This window comes from Prunus persica, chromosome G4 (assembly GCF_000346465.2).
Source record: "Prunus persica cultivar Lovell chromosome G4, Prunus_persica_NCBIv2, whole genome shotgun sequence".
Classification (NCBI taxonomy): domain Eukaryota; kingdom Viridiplantae; phylum Streptophyta; class Magnoliopsida; order Rosales; family Rosaceae; genus Prunus; species Prunus persica.
Window position 1 is genome coordinate 3,077,849 of NC_034012.1, and position 16,622 is coordinate 3,094,470.

The following is a 16,622-nucleotide window of genomic DNA, read 5'->3' on the forward strand; positions in this document are numbered from 1 at the left end:
TTGGGACTATGACCCTCTGCTAGAATGTAATTTGCTGATATGGGCTTTTATCTTGTTTATTATACAAAAGTAAGCTAATAGTTTTTGAACCCATACAAAATTTTGATTTGAAAATTATGATCCTTTGATTCTCATTTTCTCATCCTTCGAAAGAACCCAATTCTAACAAACCCTAATATCTTACTTTTCTTGAATCGAAATACATAAATAATAGGAAATTCGTTCTCGACAGTGATATATGTTGTTTATGTAAATCCTAAATAAATAAAAATATGTATTTGGGAAAAAAAAAAAAAAAAAAAAACCCCACTATGTAAATAGCAAGCCCTGCCAAGATCTGCTATAAGTCCAAAGAGAGGCCCAAAAAAATAAAACAAAACATGCGACGGCCAGACTGTCCAAAGGGCTCGTTTGGTATGGGGGATTGTCATGGACTAGACTAAATTCTTGGATTGGATTGGCTTGGCATGGCCTAAACTATTAACACTTGTATTACGTTTGGTGAATGTTTGATTGGACTAGGACTAAATTATTTTAAAATATTTTTCTTGAAAAGTAAGTTATAAAAAATATTTTTTTAAACTTTTCTTGTCTCTGTCGAGATCTTCCTCAGCCCCCTTCCCCTTCTTGGACCTCCAACAACCCCACCCTACCCACCCTCCACTACAAATCTCAAAGCGAGTAGGCGAGACGTGGTTGTTGGAGAGAGGGAAGGGATGAAGTGGGCGGGGTCAGTGGCTGTCGATTAGAGAAGATTAGAGAAAGGCAAAGCCGCTCCAAACCCAGCTTTCTCATATTGCTCGAAAGCTACGGAGGGGAGGGGTATCTGGGTTTGTTTGGGATGAGGGAGGAACATTTTTATTTTATTTTATGAGGTTGCTGCGATGGTGGATTGAGGTTGCTGTGATGGTGGGGGGTTTGGATCGGTTGCAGGTGCTTGGGTGATCGGTGGTTGTGGATGGCGCTTGGATGGTCAGTGGTTGCAGGCGCTTGGGTCGGGACTATGTTGTCCTCCCATTCCACGCGGGACTCATTAAGAACACCTAAGAAGGTGTTTTTGGTGGGGCCAATATTAACAGTCCCACTTAAAACTAGAACTAAGTGTAAACAAACATGGAATAAAAATTTGTCTAATCCAATTCAAGCCAAGGTGTAACAAACGAGCCCAAAAAGAATGAGCGAACTGCATATATCATATATACAATATTTGAAGGGAAAACCAAAAACCAAAACTAACACTTGACATCTCCTGCACCCTTCAAAAATTTGATCTTGATTTTGTTGAGTGTGGCTACAGCATCTTGCATACTTATCCTCCTCTCTTCTGGTGATTATGCAGAACATTTTAGGGCTAATCTCATAATGGATGATAAACAATCCCTCTTGCTCACAAAATCATCATCATCATCTTCCTCTGTCCTAAGTAAATTGGCATCCACAACTTCATCTATCATTGCATCTGATAATAGTGAATTTGCAATCCATTGCTTTAAACTAATTTCCCCAACAAACATTTCATCTGTTGGCTTCCTTTTTGTGAATATTTCCATGAACACAATACCAAAACTATACACATCCCCTCTTGTTGAAACTATTCCTTCCCTTCCATACTCTGCATGCAACATGTGAAATTTGAAACATTATATAATATATAATGATAAGACCAACTCAATTCCTTCATAAAGACAACATATATATATGAAAAATTGAAAGATAGCTGCAATAGTAATCCTGGAGCCATATACCCAACATGCAAACTATTTTATTTTTATTTTTAAAATCCCCGAGTACAGCCTCACGGCTATACGATTTGGGGAAAAAAAAACCAAGTATAGCCGCGCGGCTATACTATTTATAAATAAAAAAGGGACCCGCCCAAGTATAGCCGCGGCTATACCTTTTTTTTGTTTTTTGTTTTTTAACATATAAAACCATAACCGCTACAACGAAAAATACCTTCCTACCATGGGCACTCTGCTTGGCCTCCTTGTGTGACTAAAGTTCTGACTAGCAAGGAGCAATATAATACCCACATAAAAACCAAAGAAAAGCATATTCTTAGAGCCTTAACGTACTCGTCACCACCCCACCAGACTATAGTGCTTATTGCTTGCTTGGGCTAATCAGCTACAGTAGGAGTTTTACCAGCTTCATTAGCATCTCCACCATCACATTTCTACAATCACAGAGGCAAGTAAACTTGGAAAGCACAATTTGGTATTACCTCTGCCTTTATTGTAGGTGGCATCGCAGGAAGAGAAATTTTGTGTCCTTTTCAGCCGAAAAACATATCCTCAAACCTCATGTTACAGTCCCGAAACATTCCATATTTTCTGAAGCAGATTCGAGCTCCCCACAATATTCACTTATAACACCTGATATTTGCGAAGCTTTTCGTCTTCTTCTCTATCACTTGAATGATCACGATAGGATCAAATTCCATCCCAATTGAAATTCCAGCATATCCTCAAGCATCTTTGTCACATTAACGTCCTCATAAAACTTAAATGCTAAGTTGAAATAGCCTTCAGCAAGCAGAGCAGTGTATTTATTTACCATGCTCTTTCCACTGTCTTTCCCAAAAAAATTTACTCTCAGTCAAATCCTTCACTGTTGGATTTGGCCAGTACTCTTTCATCTTGACAACACAAGTTGTCCCCTGCAAAAATTAAGACAGGTGTAAAACTGAAAAAATAAAATGATGAACAAAAATAAAAGACGAAAAATAGTGCTCAAGGTTATGGATGTTCACGAAGTATATAATACCGCAATTTTGAACTGTTCGCCATCAAACTCTCTTTGGGCATTTGAAGCTGATCCGCACTTTGGACGCGCATTAAAATCATTATATATTGGCCATAGACCATTGATGATAAATTTATGTGCGACGGGCTCATAGCAATTACGTCTAGCAACGTCCTTCATTCGCATGCAGTAGGTATTAGGCCAAGTCATCAATAAGGTGTAAAATTCGAAATCATAGTAGTTGCCGTATTTGCCAGCAGCAGCGGCGGCTGCCATGGAGAGCGCGATTAAACAAAGGAAAATGATGTGCGTCATATTTGGGATGTTTCTTTAAGGGCATCAACTATCAATCATGAAAAAGCGACATAATAATATATATATATATATGGAAACTAAAATATCTTATATTCAATTTCTTATACAAAAACTAAAACAACAAAAGTACTCAAGGTAAGTCAATTACGTGTATTATGTTTTTTGCCTATTTCATGTCCTCTAATTTAGATGATTACTCAACGGATCCGGATCCAGATCATCTGTTTTGATTTTCTCTGCCATGATCCGCTTGACTTTTCACCTCCATATGTCAACTTGGACTCTCCGATTAACTAGCAACTAATCAACCAAGTCCCTAAACAATAGGACTTCCACAACTTAATAAGATAATCATAAACCTAATAAATAGAATAATAAATATTCTTTACAAAGCAGCGGCAAAGCACCCAAGAGGCCGTAGTTGCAGGCTTGCAGCAACCACACCAAACGGCATGAAATATATGTCATAGGATAGGATCCATTAATTAAAGCGCTGAACAAGAGGGCGGTTTATTTGGGCGGCGCTAGGCGGGTCTAGGCGGAGCTAGGCGAGCTAGGCGGCGCTAGGCGGGTCTGGCTGCCAGGGTGGGTCTGGTTCTTCTCTTTTGTTCTTTAAGCCTACTGCCTAGCGATTTTTCAAACTTATGCACTGCGGGGCTGGTCTAGCGGTGCTGGGAGGGTCTGGGAGGCGCTAGGTGGGTCTGGGTGGAGCTAGGCGGGTCTAGGCTGGTCTAGGCGGGTCTGTGAGGAGCTAGGCGGGTCTAGGCGAGTCTAGGCGGCGCTAAGCGGGTCTGGGTGCCAGGGTGGGTCTGGTTCTTTTCTTTTGTTCTTTTATCCTACCGCCATGGCCATTTTTCAAACTTCATCCATCTTTGCTGAGGACTTATGTCCCTTAATTGTGTACTGTGTGCTGTGGCTGTAATTTACATCCCACTTGTTGAAAGCATTCCCTCATGTTGCAGTTGCCTAAATCAACAATTTTAAGCTTTGTTGAGAGATTCCCAAAGAAAACAGGAAGCGTGGCATTTAATGGATTACCTTCCAAGCTGATCACCGACAAATTTCTAAGACTAGCCAAACAAGAGAGGAAGTTTTTTACCGGAATAGAGGCATCAATCGTCAAATTATTCCACTGTAAGTTAAGCCACTGAAGGTTTGTAAAGGCACGTAGTGTCATAGGAATAAAACCGAAAAACGAGTTAGTGGGGATGGTTCCACTGAGCTTATTATCTCCTACAAGAAGTTGTTGCAGGTCTGGAACCCCCAGTGCCTATGTCTGCTGGGAGGCTACCTGAGAGCTGATTACTAAATAGAGAAATAAATTTTATCATGGATAAATTAAAGATTCTGGATGGGATGACACCATTGAGATTATTGACATGGAGTGCTAAACCCTGTAAGTTGTGTAGATCGCCAATCTCATCTGGTATTTCACCTGCCACATACAATAAACCCGAGCACCCAAGTTTAATCTTATAAAAACTTAAAATGGAATATCTTTTTTAAGCAAACTGAGGAAATATTGGGCATATGAAGAGGAGATAGGAGGATGTGGCTGGTTATTATTGTAAGGTAGAATGTTTTTGTATTGACATATACTTTTACTATATATAGTATGTTAAGCATAAAAAATAAAAATAAAAATTGAGTTGAGTTGAGTTGAGTTGACATATATATAGTATGTTTTTGTATTGACATATATTATTGCAAGTATACCATCAAGTTGTTGTGTACATGGATGGTATGTTTCCAGTCAAATTGTTTTTATTCAACTTTAGTACAAGAAGTTGTCTACATTGCCATAATTTAGATGGAAGTGGACCATCAAGTTGGTTGTTACCCAAACCCAGCCGTTGAATACTAGGAAGATGCTCACATATGTTGTCCGGAAGATTACCAATAAAGTCGTTTTCATATAGGGCCAAAACAATCGAAGAAGACATGTTGAAGAAACCCGCATGAACAATATTTCCCTTCTAGGGCATTCCACTGCACAAACAACTTCTCTAACTCATCTAAACTGCCGATCTCGTTTGAAATTTCTGAAAAATCAAGTGTATATATTTAACCTCATTATCATTAACCAGCCCCTAAGATTATATGTATAAGCTGTTCATGAATACTATATAATGCTCTGCAACAAAATGCCGAGTCGTATAAGAATAGCATACCTTTGAAATTGTTGGAGTCAAGATGTATCTCCTTGAGCATTGTTAATTTCCCTATTTCTCTTGGTATGATCCCTGTTAAATATGTGCATATGCCACAAAAAAAGAAGAGAGAAGGAAAAACAAAAGAATTAACTAATGTTAAATGGTAATAATCAATTCCTAGATAGCTGTTTGTTGGCTCGTACCTGATAGTTTGTTATTGCCCAAATCGATTGTTTGCAATGCAGATAAGTTGAAGATAGCAGTGGGTATGGAAACTGAGAATTGATTATCATACAAGTCGAATGTTTGAAGTCATGAATTATGTGGAATATCAGTAGTTCTTGTCTTTAGAGTGGAATATCAGTACTAATACGAATACTAATACTAAATATGTTGGCCATAAATTAGTAGTGCTTGTCTTTAGAGTGATAACCGACCAATAAAGTATAAATTCTTAAGGTGGTAAACAATATTTTCTGTGTATTCAAGATATATAGTAGTAACTAATAAAGTAGAAGTTGTTGGTTGATTTGCATTGCTCTGATTTCTAAGCATATTAAACATCAGAAGCCAGAGAGTTTGACTATTAGACAGAGATAGGTAATCAGCTAAGCTCTCCAGCATGTACACACCTTGGAGTTCCGCAATGCATGTTCTCATTTTAATTAGTTGGATAGATCCATACAATTCTTTGTAACTCAAATCTTAGGCATTCAAGATAAGCTACAAAGAAATCACAAGTTGACATTTATCATGATGATGAAAAGAAAACTACTGGACACCTCCATTGTCCTTCAAAAGCTTATTCTTGATTTTATTGAGTGTGGCTACAGATTCTTGCATATTAATCCTCTGTGCTGGTGATTCTGCAGAACAAGCGAGAGCTAATCTAATGATGGATGATAAGCAATCCCTCCAGGTCTCAACATCATGCTCCTGCTTGGTCTTCTCGAGTAAATTGGCATCCACAACTTCATCTATTATTGCATCTGGTAAGAGTAGTGAATTTGCAATCCATTGCTTTAAACTCATTTTCCCAGAGAACATCTCATCGGTTGGCTTCCTTCTTGTAAATGTTTCCATCAGTACAATACCAAAACTGTATACATCCCCTCTTGTTGAGATTATTCCTTCCGTTCCATACTCTGCAATATTATTAATTACATATATATGATGAAAAAAAATTGTTGACCTTCTTCACAAATTAAGGACAAGATATAGAATTGAAAGATAAACTAGCTTTGCAAGCACTCACCTGGAGCCATGTACCCAATTGTGGCTAGAGTCATGGTCTGGGTTGTAGAATCTCCTACACCCACGAGTTTAGCAATGCCAAAATCAGCAACATGTGCAACCATATCATCATCTAGAAGTATATTGCTGGGCTTCATATCACAATGGACGATAGGTACTGAATTACCATGGTGTAGGTACTCCAATGCCGACGCAACGTCTATCATGATGTTCATCCTTTGTAACATATTCAAAGAATAGTTTTCTGAATACAACCACTTCTCGAGGCTCCCATTTGGCATGTAATTCAATACTAAGGCTTTGAAATCAAGTTCACTGCAACAGCTAATGATTTTGATAAGGTTTCGATGACGAATATTGCTTAGAATTTCACATTCCCTATCAAAACTCTTGAAAGCCCCTTCTAGCTGTAAACTGAAAACCTTTACTGCAACATATGTTCCATCTGAAAGTTTCCCTTTATATACTGAGCCAAAACCCCCACTTCCAAGTAAGTTGTTTTCGTTAAGTCCATTTGTTGCCCTTAGAAGATCTAGGTGTGAAACTCTTCTCCAAAGAAGTTGAGGCAACGAGTTTGCCTCTCTTGCAACTTCCACATTCTTTTTCCTGCGTAGTACAAAGATAGATACGGAGGCCACTAGGAGAATAACTGATATGATCCCTGGGATGATATATTTAGCTTTCCTCCAATTTGGTTCAAGTGTACCATTTTTGCATGGTGGAACATGGAGTCGGGGTGCACCACATAGTGCCCTGTTCGAGACAAATGATTGAGCAGAGAAGTTTTGGAAGGGTCCACCTGTTGGAATTTGTCCTTGGAGCCTGTTGAAAGAAAAATCCAGATACTTGAGATGTAAGAGAGCTTCTAAAGAACTCGGAATCACTCCAGACAGACTGTTTCTGGATAAATCCAACAGTTCCAGGCTTAGCAAGTGGTTAAATGAACTTGGAATAGGGCCTTCCAAATTATTATTTGCCAAGGACAGATTAACCAAATCCTGAAGACCCTCAATGGTGCTTGGTATAATACCAGATAAATGGTTATTTGATAAATCTACCTCTAGGACAACTTTCAAGTTTCCAATACCTTCCGAGAGAGGTCCAATTAGAGAATTGGATGATAAGTTTACATGCAAGATATCGACAAGTCTCCAAAAATTAGATGGTATTGTGAAACTCAACGAATTGGACTCTAGTGATAGCCTCCTTATAGATGCCCCCAAGCAGGATGGTATAGAACCAGAAAGCTGATTACTGCCCAAAACTAATTCAACTAGTTTATCTAGTTGACAAAGCTGATATGGGATGTATCCTTCCAACTTGTTGTCATTCAAATACAAACCTTGGAGATTTCTTAGCCTTTCCACAGAAGTTGGAATTGATCCGGTCAATTGATTGTATCCCAGGTTTAACTCTATCAAGCTGCTCGAGTTGCCAATATCAATGGGAATGTTACCCTTCATGCTGCAACCTCTTAAATCAATATGTTGAAGCGACGATATAGAGCAATTCCGAAAGGAATCATCAAGTCTAGCATTTAACGGATTAGTTCCCAAGAGTAGTCTTGTCAAATTTCCATGATTAGCCAAACAAGAGAGAGTGGAAGTCTCAATCGTCAAATTATTCATGCATAAGTTAAGGCACTCAAGGTTTGTCAAGGCACAGAGCGTGCTTGGAATAAACCCTGTAAAAGAGTTTTGGTGCAATTGTAGGTGCGTGAGCATAGAAGCATTGGAGAAGTTGGGGATTACTCCGCTGAGGTCATTTGCTTCTGTATAAAAAAGTTGTAGGTTTGGAAGCCCAAGGCCTATGTCTGCAGGGAGGCTACCAGATAGCTGATTCATACCAAGAGTCAGTTCTTCTATCTTGGACATATTGAAGATTGAGGATGGGATACTGCCTGCAACAATTTCACAACCCCTTGAGCAAAACACGTTTACGTAAGTTCTAGTCATCAATTGGCTGCATGTGTCTTTATGCTCCTTCTTTTTTTTCTTTTTTCTTTTTTTTTTTACTTCCATAGAACCTTTATCGGGCAAGTCAATCTATTTTATTCTGATCATATAGTTGAACAACCAATATTCATGGTTAACTATCTCCCCCATTTACTAACTATGAAATAAATTTAACTACTAAACTAAGATATGAAACAAGACAGACATTTAACTAAGTTGGTTAAAATGGATGTGCTCCCTACTCTGCAACTGAGTTCGAACCCTCTCTTCTTAATTTAGATTACATTAAAGTAGAATATCATCGTTTGTATTCTATATATATATATGAAACAATTTTTTGGGGGGTACAAACTACGAAATAGTTAAATAATGATAAATTATGCAACTAAACACAAAAGATAAATCATAATTGGATAACATAATGAAATATCAATTACCTGTCAAATTGTTGGTGTCAAGTGTAATCATCATTAACTGTGTTAAGTTCCCAATATTTTTGGGTATGCTTCCATTGAAATTGTTTTTCTCCAACGATAATATAAGAAGCTCTTTGCATTGCCATAATTTGGATGGAAGTGGACCATCAAAGTGGTTAAGACCCAAATCGAGCACTTGAATACTAGGAAGATGCTGGCATATATTGTCTGGAAGAACGCCACTCAAGCTGTTTTCATATAGAGTCAACATAGTCAAAGAAGACATGTTGAAAACAGCCACAGGAACAGGGCCTTTTAGGGCATTAGACAGCACATGCAACTTCTCGAGCTTATCTAAATTGCCAATCTCTTTTGGAATTTCTGAAAATCATACGGATATTCACACACACATATATATATATATATGTTAAACTCATGGTTTATGCATATATAATGCACCGCAACAAAAGTCGAGTCATATATAACTTTATCACATACAAATGCGCGGCAATGAATGAAACAATATACCGTTGAAATTGTTGTGGGCCAAGTTTATCTTCTTCAACATTGTTAAGTTCCCTAATTGTCTTGGTATCCCACCTGTTATGTATGCCAAAGAGTTAGAATATATTTGAATATATGTTAGGTTTTGTTTAGCTACTGTTTTTAGCTTTCCTTGACAAATATATAATCTCATATGTATAATCAAACTCAAAGAATTTAGGCTAGTTTAAGTTAGTGCTAAGTTGACTACATTGGCTGAGATCAACTTCATAATTGCCCAATGCAATCAAGCTTAGTGAAGGTAAGATTTTTATAAATGCATTGCATGCATTATAGTATTCTCCAGCATGCATCATTAGTTGTCATGTATTAATTCCTCATAGCTCATCTTTAGAAAATAGGACTTGGGTATTTGCTAGAAAGTTGAGGTACATTGAAGAGCTGATGAGGCTACAAAATCAAGATAATTTGTGCATTCATTTATAATGGGCATAATTAGGAAAATCATCAGCTGCATCACAATTCTTTGTCTAGATGACCAGTCATATAGGCCAAATGTTTCCAGCACGGGATTTTTAATCAAAGTGACGTTTTCTAATTTGTCAATTTTAAAAAATCACGTGAGCTTATTTTTTAAGCCACCTGTGGTCTGTTACCGAACCACTTGTCCTATTCTAGCTCTTAGCATTAGCTGCCATGTGTTTTTTAAGGATGCCTTAATTTATCAAAAGGGTGGATGATGGTAGAGGGCAACCAACACTTTCATTTGTGATTGTTGAGAGGCATTTTGTTGGCCTTGCCATTTTCAGTGAGAGGTGTTCATGGGTTCTTGAGAGCTGGGTTTTTCAACGGAAAAAAAATATTTTCCAGATTCTATTTCAATGGTCTGAAATCTTAAGCACTCGTGCATTTTAGAAAGTTTTGAGAGTTTCTTACTTTTCTGCATTCTCTATGTGAGATCTAAGTTTTTCATTATGAGATCTTGAAAATTATTTTTCTAAAATATGCTTCGATCTTTGAAACTTTTGTCACCCTTTGAGAATTTTTTGAGAGTAAAACTTATACTATGCATTCTCTCTACTTTGTGAAGTATGTGTTGTTCATTATGAGATTTTGAAAATTGTTTTTAAAATATGTTCTAATCCTTGAAATCTATTTCCTTAGAGAGAGAGAGAGAGAGAGAGAGAGAGAGAGAGAGTGTGTGTTTTGAGGGCTTTTTCTTCCTCTGCATTTTCTTCTCTAAGTGAGGTTGTGATTTTAAAATGAGGTTTTAGATTTTAAAATCTTCTTTGGTTTAGAAATCTGCATCTAGGAGAATCATACACACTATCATCTAGATCTAGGTAAGATTCTTTGTTGGTTTCTTTAAGAAGATGGTTTCTTGAAGAAATTGACTCTTCGATTTTAGAATCTATAGTTCTCTTATATGTTACTGTCTTGAGCTGAGTTGTGGTGCCATGGGGAGAAGAAGCTGATGGACTAGCTATCATTTCCATAAAGAACAAGTTACTAGCTCAACTAAGTTTAGAGAAGAAGGTTGCACAAGGAAGTAGTGCTCATTTCCTAAATAGACCTAGGATTGTTTGAGCCTGTGATTACTTTTTCTGTAAGAATCTTCTTGACTTAGTGGATTGCCTGGTCGGAGTAATGCCCCCAATTTTTCCCAGTGCTGCATTTCTAGGTGAATATTATTTATGAAATGTTGATAAATGTTCACACACCTTTTACTCTAGTTGTTGCTAGCATAGGGGATGCTTAAATTGATAGGTCTTTCTAAGTGCTTAGGTTGTCACGTAGTTATCTTATAGGCTTCCAGGTTCTTATATTTGATTTGTGAAGAGTATGTGTTTTGCTTGTCTTTTCATAGGTCTATGACTAGTATTTGACTAGTCATATTGTTACTAAGAATGGTTGATCATTGTTGCATTCGTGTTTTAATTTACCCTATTCACCTAAGTACCAATTTCAATATATAATCTAGTCACTTGCAACTCAAATAGTGTAAACAGAAATTCATGCCCTTTTTTATTACGAAAGTATTTTTGCTCATCAATTTAACCTAATGTGTACCCTCACCACCAAAATTTGACATATGTCCCTGACTATAACCATAGTTAAGGTATTTTATTTTCACATGTTTTTAAATCTTTTAAAGTATTTAAAATTATTGGATGAGAGAGTTTTTTTTTCTTTTTCTAAATGTTATTTTATTATCATTATCGGATTTTTTTAAATTAGAGGTAATTACAATTTTGATTATTGGGATTATGGTCGTATTTAATTTTGTTCACCGCACTTTCAATTTTCCGATTTTGGTCATCACGCCTTGTATCATTAGCAAATCAAGTCCAATTAAGATATTCCGTCAATTAAGACGCACCACATGCGTACGCGCAGAGGCAATATTGCCCTTTCGCCCCTAACCCAACTCTCTCCCTCTGCAACCGTACGCTTTCTCTTCCCCCGTTCTCTCTCTACAACTTCTCCATGTCCATCCTCCCCCACAATCTCTCAATCTTCAGAGCACTCCTTTCCATTAAAACAGTGCAATTGAAGACAACGATCCAAACAAATCCCACACAATGCACGCCAAGACCGACTACTAGCCTCGCTCCATCGTCCCCCACTGTCACTCCTCCATCAGCCGCCACTCATGCGAGTCCTCCTCCACTCTGTTCTCCGAGTCCCTCAAAATCATCAACTTTTATACATATAGCTTCTCCATCCATGTGTCTGTGTATTATTCCCATTTCAATTCATTCCTCTCCCAATTTAGGGTTCTTTATTTGTGACAGAGAAAATTATTTAGGAACGCTTGTGAATGAATTCATAAATTATTTAATTTTCCTTTGTGGTAGATCCTATAGCTAGCTACAAAAGAAGCAAAATTGTTGGATACTTGCTTGGTGTTCTAGGTTGGTTTATCTTTTTGTTCCAGCTGTGGACGATGTTGGTAGTGTAGAGGAATTTTGTTGCTTCATCAATTGGTTTTGATCTTCTTCTCTAATTCCGAAAAGTTGTGCGCCAAGGAAGATTCTTAGGCCCCATTTGGTTCATGGAAAAGGAGATTTGGGAATGAGAAATCAATTACTTTCTCATGTTTGGTAAGTCCAGGCATGGGAAATCGTTGTCTGGCCCATGGGAAAGTATAGGGAAAGTGAAGCCATCCTCCCAACTTGGATTTTGTTTTCCCTTCTCATGGGAAAGTTTGGGGAAATTAACCAACATTAAATACACATTTTTCATGACCATTTTGTCCCCATTAACAATTTAGAATTACAATATATCATTAAATGCATTCTTGTTTTATTTAATTTAATATGGGTATAATTGAAAATTTGTACAAACTTTGTTTTCCATTCTTACTCAAAACAAGCATGAGAAAGGAAATAAAGTGCTATCTCCCGATTACTTTCCCGGCATTACCAAATGTGGGAAATGAATCTGTCATTTCCCATCTCTTGGAAAATGACATGGGAAATGATTTTCTCTCAAATTCATTCCATGAACCAAACGGGGCCTTAGGGATAGGGATTGGATGGGGGTGGGAGAAACGGGGATGGTGGTTGGGTTGTTTTTTTTAAAATTTTTTTTTTTTAATTTCCTTTAGGTTTTTTAAAATTTTATTTATTAATGATTTAAATAGTGGAAGTACAATTTTGCCCCTGCACACACTTAGCACGTGCAATTAAGCTGACAGAATTAAGAGATGTGACTTGATTTGTTGATGACACAAAGTGTGATGACCAAAATCGGAAAATTGAAAGTGCAGTGACTAAAATTAAATTCGACCCCAACCCCATGACCAAAATTGTAACTACCCTTTTTAATTAGTTTAAAGACTTAAAAACAAATAGTTAATCATGATTATAACAATGGATAGATATCAAATTTTGAAAAGGGTAGTGAGGAGAAACACTTGTGTGCAACGGGGCTATGTCATGCATAATAACTTTTTCACTTGGCATAGTGTGATTGATTGAGGATAGCAAAACAGTGCTATCCCTGTTTTAATATTAATTTTTCTGAATATGGATGATATACATTGGATTCAAGTGGTGAGCAAAAATATTCCCTTTTTTATTACTAGCTGCAACCCAAAATTAAAACATGCATGCCATGTAGGATTAGTTGTTGTCCATATGATTCATTCTTTATAATTCATGCATTATCTCCCCATACCCAACGAGTCTTTATGAAAAATATAATCTATTCAAGTGAGAATTTTTTAGTACTGGATGAGCTGCAATAAAGAAAAATTGTGGCTAATTTTCTAAGGAAAAAGAACAAATCGGAATAATTTAGCTTATTTATAGATTAATAACAAGATGTTAAAAAGGTAATAATCAATCAAAATATAGTGTAGATAACTTGTTGATACATACGTACCTGATAGCTGATTGTTGCTTAGATCAATTTCTTGCAGTGCATATAAGTTGAAGATTGCCGAAGGTATGGAACCTGAATTTAGAACGGACACATACCATGTAGAATTAATCATATATTATTAATGATTTACTATCTATGTCATTATCCCCCAATACCCAACAAGTTTTTATCATATATAGCCTTAGCATATATGTAGTCCCTAGTTTCATTAATGTAAGTTTTGTACAAACTTTCAAATATAGTAAAAAAAAAAAAAAATTCCAACATGAATAGACCCAACTACCCTGACAATTAAAAACCAAATACATAATCTCTTTAAAGTGAGAGTTCTTTAGTATTGCATGACCTGCAAGTAATAAAAACGGAGTCTAATTTTCTAAAGAAAAAAGAACAAACTGGACTTATAGATTAATATCAAAATGTTTAAAACGTAACGATAGGCCAACAGTAAGGTCTAGATAACCTGTTGACACATACGTACCTGATAGTTGATTAATGCTTAGATCAATTACTTGTAGTGTAGATAAGTTGAAGATAGTCGCAGGTATGGAACCTGAAAAATTATTACCATACAGATAGAAGCTTTGAAGTTTGGGGAAGGACCCAAACCACGATGGAATGGATCCCGTAAAATTGTTGTATCCGAAGCTAATAAACCTCAAGCGACGCAAATAAGACAATTCATGGGGCAAAGTACTATGGAAGCTGTTATTGTCGAAGCTTAGTGCAACAAGGAATGAGAGGTTGCCTAAGTGTGGTGGAATGGTGCCAATAAAACCCATGTATGAGAGATTCAATGATGCTACTCTGAGATGGCGAGCACCACAAGTAACGCCAACCCAGTTGCAGAAGGAGGTGGTGGTTGACCAGTTCACCAAGATGTTGTGAGGGTCACTGGTGATATGGGATCTCAGAGCAAGAAGAGCGGCCTGGTCCGTGGTGATGTTGGTTTGCGTTGCATCTGTGCCGATAGTTAATTCAGCCACATATAGAGAACTGTACTGCAGCACCAGCAAGAACGTGATTGACAAGAGGAAATGACTTCTCTCCTCCATGAGCACCGAAAACAGAGAAGTTTCCCTTCTAACTGCAAAGTGTGTTTCCTTTTTCTTTTTTTCGCAATTGAAAATTGAAATCATTGAATAATAGTAGTTGCAAACAGAGACAAGTTGGCAATGAGAGTGGGGCACATGATTGCACCGTGAGGGATGGAATCCTTGTCCTAAAGGCATCTGTTTCCGACACGGCACGGCGTTTCCCCTATGCAACGACGAAGACTTAGGAAGAATTGACAATTGGGCATCCTCTTTCTGCACATCTTCTTCACAAATTAATGTACGGGAACTTTACAACCACAGATAAAACGCCCATGTGTCCCAACCAATGCTTTAAGCTCTTAGGCCACCAGCTTCCAAACCCCATTTCTAAAAGTTGAATCCATTTTTGGACAAAATGATTATTTGAAAATTTGTGAAAATCTGAATACGAACAGACATGTTTATTGTAAAAAGAAAATAAGCATACGGCTCTGGTCCATGGGACAATTGGTGTAAACAGAAAGGTTGAAGCTTCAGATCCAAAATCCAATCTTTCCGTCCCTTCCCTATGCACCAACTTCTCCATCTCTATCACATGGTTACACCGTGAGGGATGGAATCCATGTAACCCTACCTCATTTCTTTCATTATAGTCAAGTGAAAGAGAGGGGACATGCGAATTGCGTATAGATGGGGAATAGTTTGAGTGAAACTATATTTGTAGGATTGCAAGTAATATAACAAGTCTTTGAGGGTTGTTTGTAGGTCGATTTCCATAAATGTAGTGCTATTTGTATTACATTTGCTGATTAAATTGCTGATCACCTCTATGTAAGTCCCATATACATTAGATGGTACAAATAGTATTATTATTTCTATAAAGACATTAATCATAGCAAGTAGTAAGGTATACTGCAATCACGGCTAAAACTCATCGAGCAAGTATCCCGACATTAAATTTAAGTTTAAGAAATATATGGGTTTCAGAGAGATTGGCGAAGAATTTAATTATCAAGTTAGCTCCTTTTGTGATTTGGAAACCACAAGTGGCGATGGAATCAAATTAATTAATTGACATTTGAACATGACATGAAAGGAATTGAAACTGACCTTAGAAAAGCCAACGGCCTTGTGAGAATTTGGCGTGGTTCACTCCAATTAATATTGTAGGACTTTGTCAAAATTCGGTGGCTAAACTTTTGATTCCGACCAAAAAAAAAAAAACTCCAACATTGTATAGATACTCTAGAAGAACAGAAAAACTTATATGAAACGGATATATCACTGTTTTGCTATCTTCAACCAATCACAAACTACCACATGAAAAAATTATCACAAGTAGTATCATGATTGGTCGGGAATAGTAAAATAATGTTATCCCCGTTTCACACAAGTGTTTCTCCTAAAAGAGACTTAATAGAACCAGTCCCAAGATACCATGTTAGTCAACGAGAACATCTAAGAAGAAAATAAACCAAAATTGCTGATTCTAATTAGAAAAGAACAAAACTTAAGGGCACGTTTGTTTAGGAAGATTTGGATTTGAAAGTCCAAATCCAAATCTTTATGTTTAGGCCAAGTTTCATGGAGTTGATTTGAATTTAGATAAAATCTATAGTGTGAATTTGAATATTTGAAATACCTAGTTATTCAGGCCCAATGACATCCAAGTCATTCTGCTTTAGGTTTTGGGCAACTACCTCCCAACCGAAGGATCCAACCCGAAAAGATGTTTACTTCCCTTGATTTAAGGTAAGCAACTCAAAGGTTTGTCAAGGAAGAAGATTTATTATATGGAAGATCTTGCATGTCTGTCCGATGGGGTTGATGTGGCTATAACACATTCAGTTTTTG

The 16,622-nt window shown here is 37.1% G+C and overlaps 1 protein-coding gene across 2 annotated transcripts; it reads right to left on the minus strand.

Annotated features, from left to right (window-relative positions):
* LOC18781354 (probable LRR receptor-like serine/threonine-protein kinase At3g47570) lies at positions 5,815-14,810 on the minus strand. Of its 2 annotated transcripts, XM_020562091.1 has the most exons (6): positions 14,213-14,810; positions 13,732-13,803; positions 9,367-9,438; positions 8,860-9,219; positions 6,469-8,367; positions 5,815-6,358 (listed from the first exon to the last, which is right to left on the minus strand). In XM_020562091.1, exons 1-6 carry the CDS (start codon positions 14,784-14,786, stop codon positions 5,985-5,987), a joined length of 3,351 nt encoding a protein of 1,116 aa, XP_020417680.1. In that variant the 5' UTR covers positions 14,787-14,810; the 3' UTR covers positions 5,815-5,984. The 2 variants fall into 2 exon arrangements, with proteins under 2 accessions (XP_020417680.1, XP_020417681.1); XM_020562092.1 differs by lacking the exon at positions 9,367-9,438.

What these genes read in the sequence shown, in the direction of transcription:
- LOC18781354 (XM_020562091.1), bottom strand. Translation starts at nt 14,786, where the DNA reads ATGGAGGAGAGAAGTCATTTCCTCTTGTCAATCACGTTCTTGCTGGTG. An exon ending in GGCCCACAACAATTTCAACG is followed by an intron (nt 9,220 to 9,366) that starts GTATATTGTTTC and finishes TATGATTTTCAG; the next exon opens with AAATTCCAAAAGAGATTGGC. An exon ending in AATTGGGTACATGGCTCCAG is followed by an intron (nt 6,359 to 6,468) that starts GTGAGTGCTTGC and finishes ATAATATTGCAG; the next exon opens with AGTATGGAACGGAAGGAATA.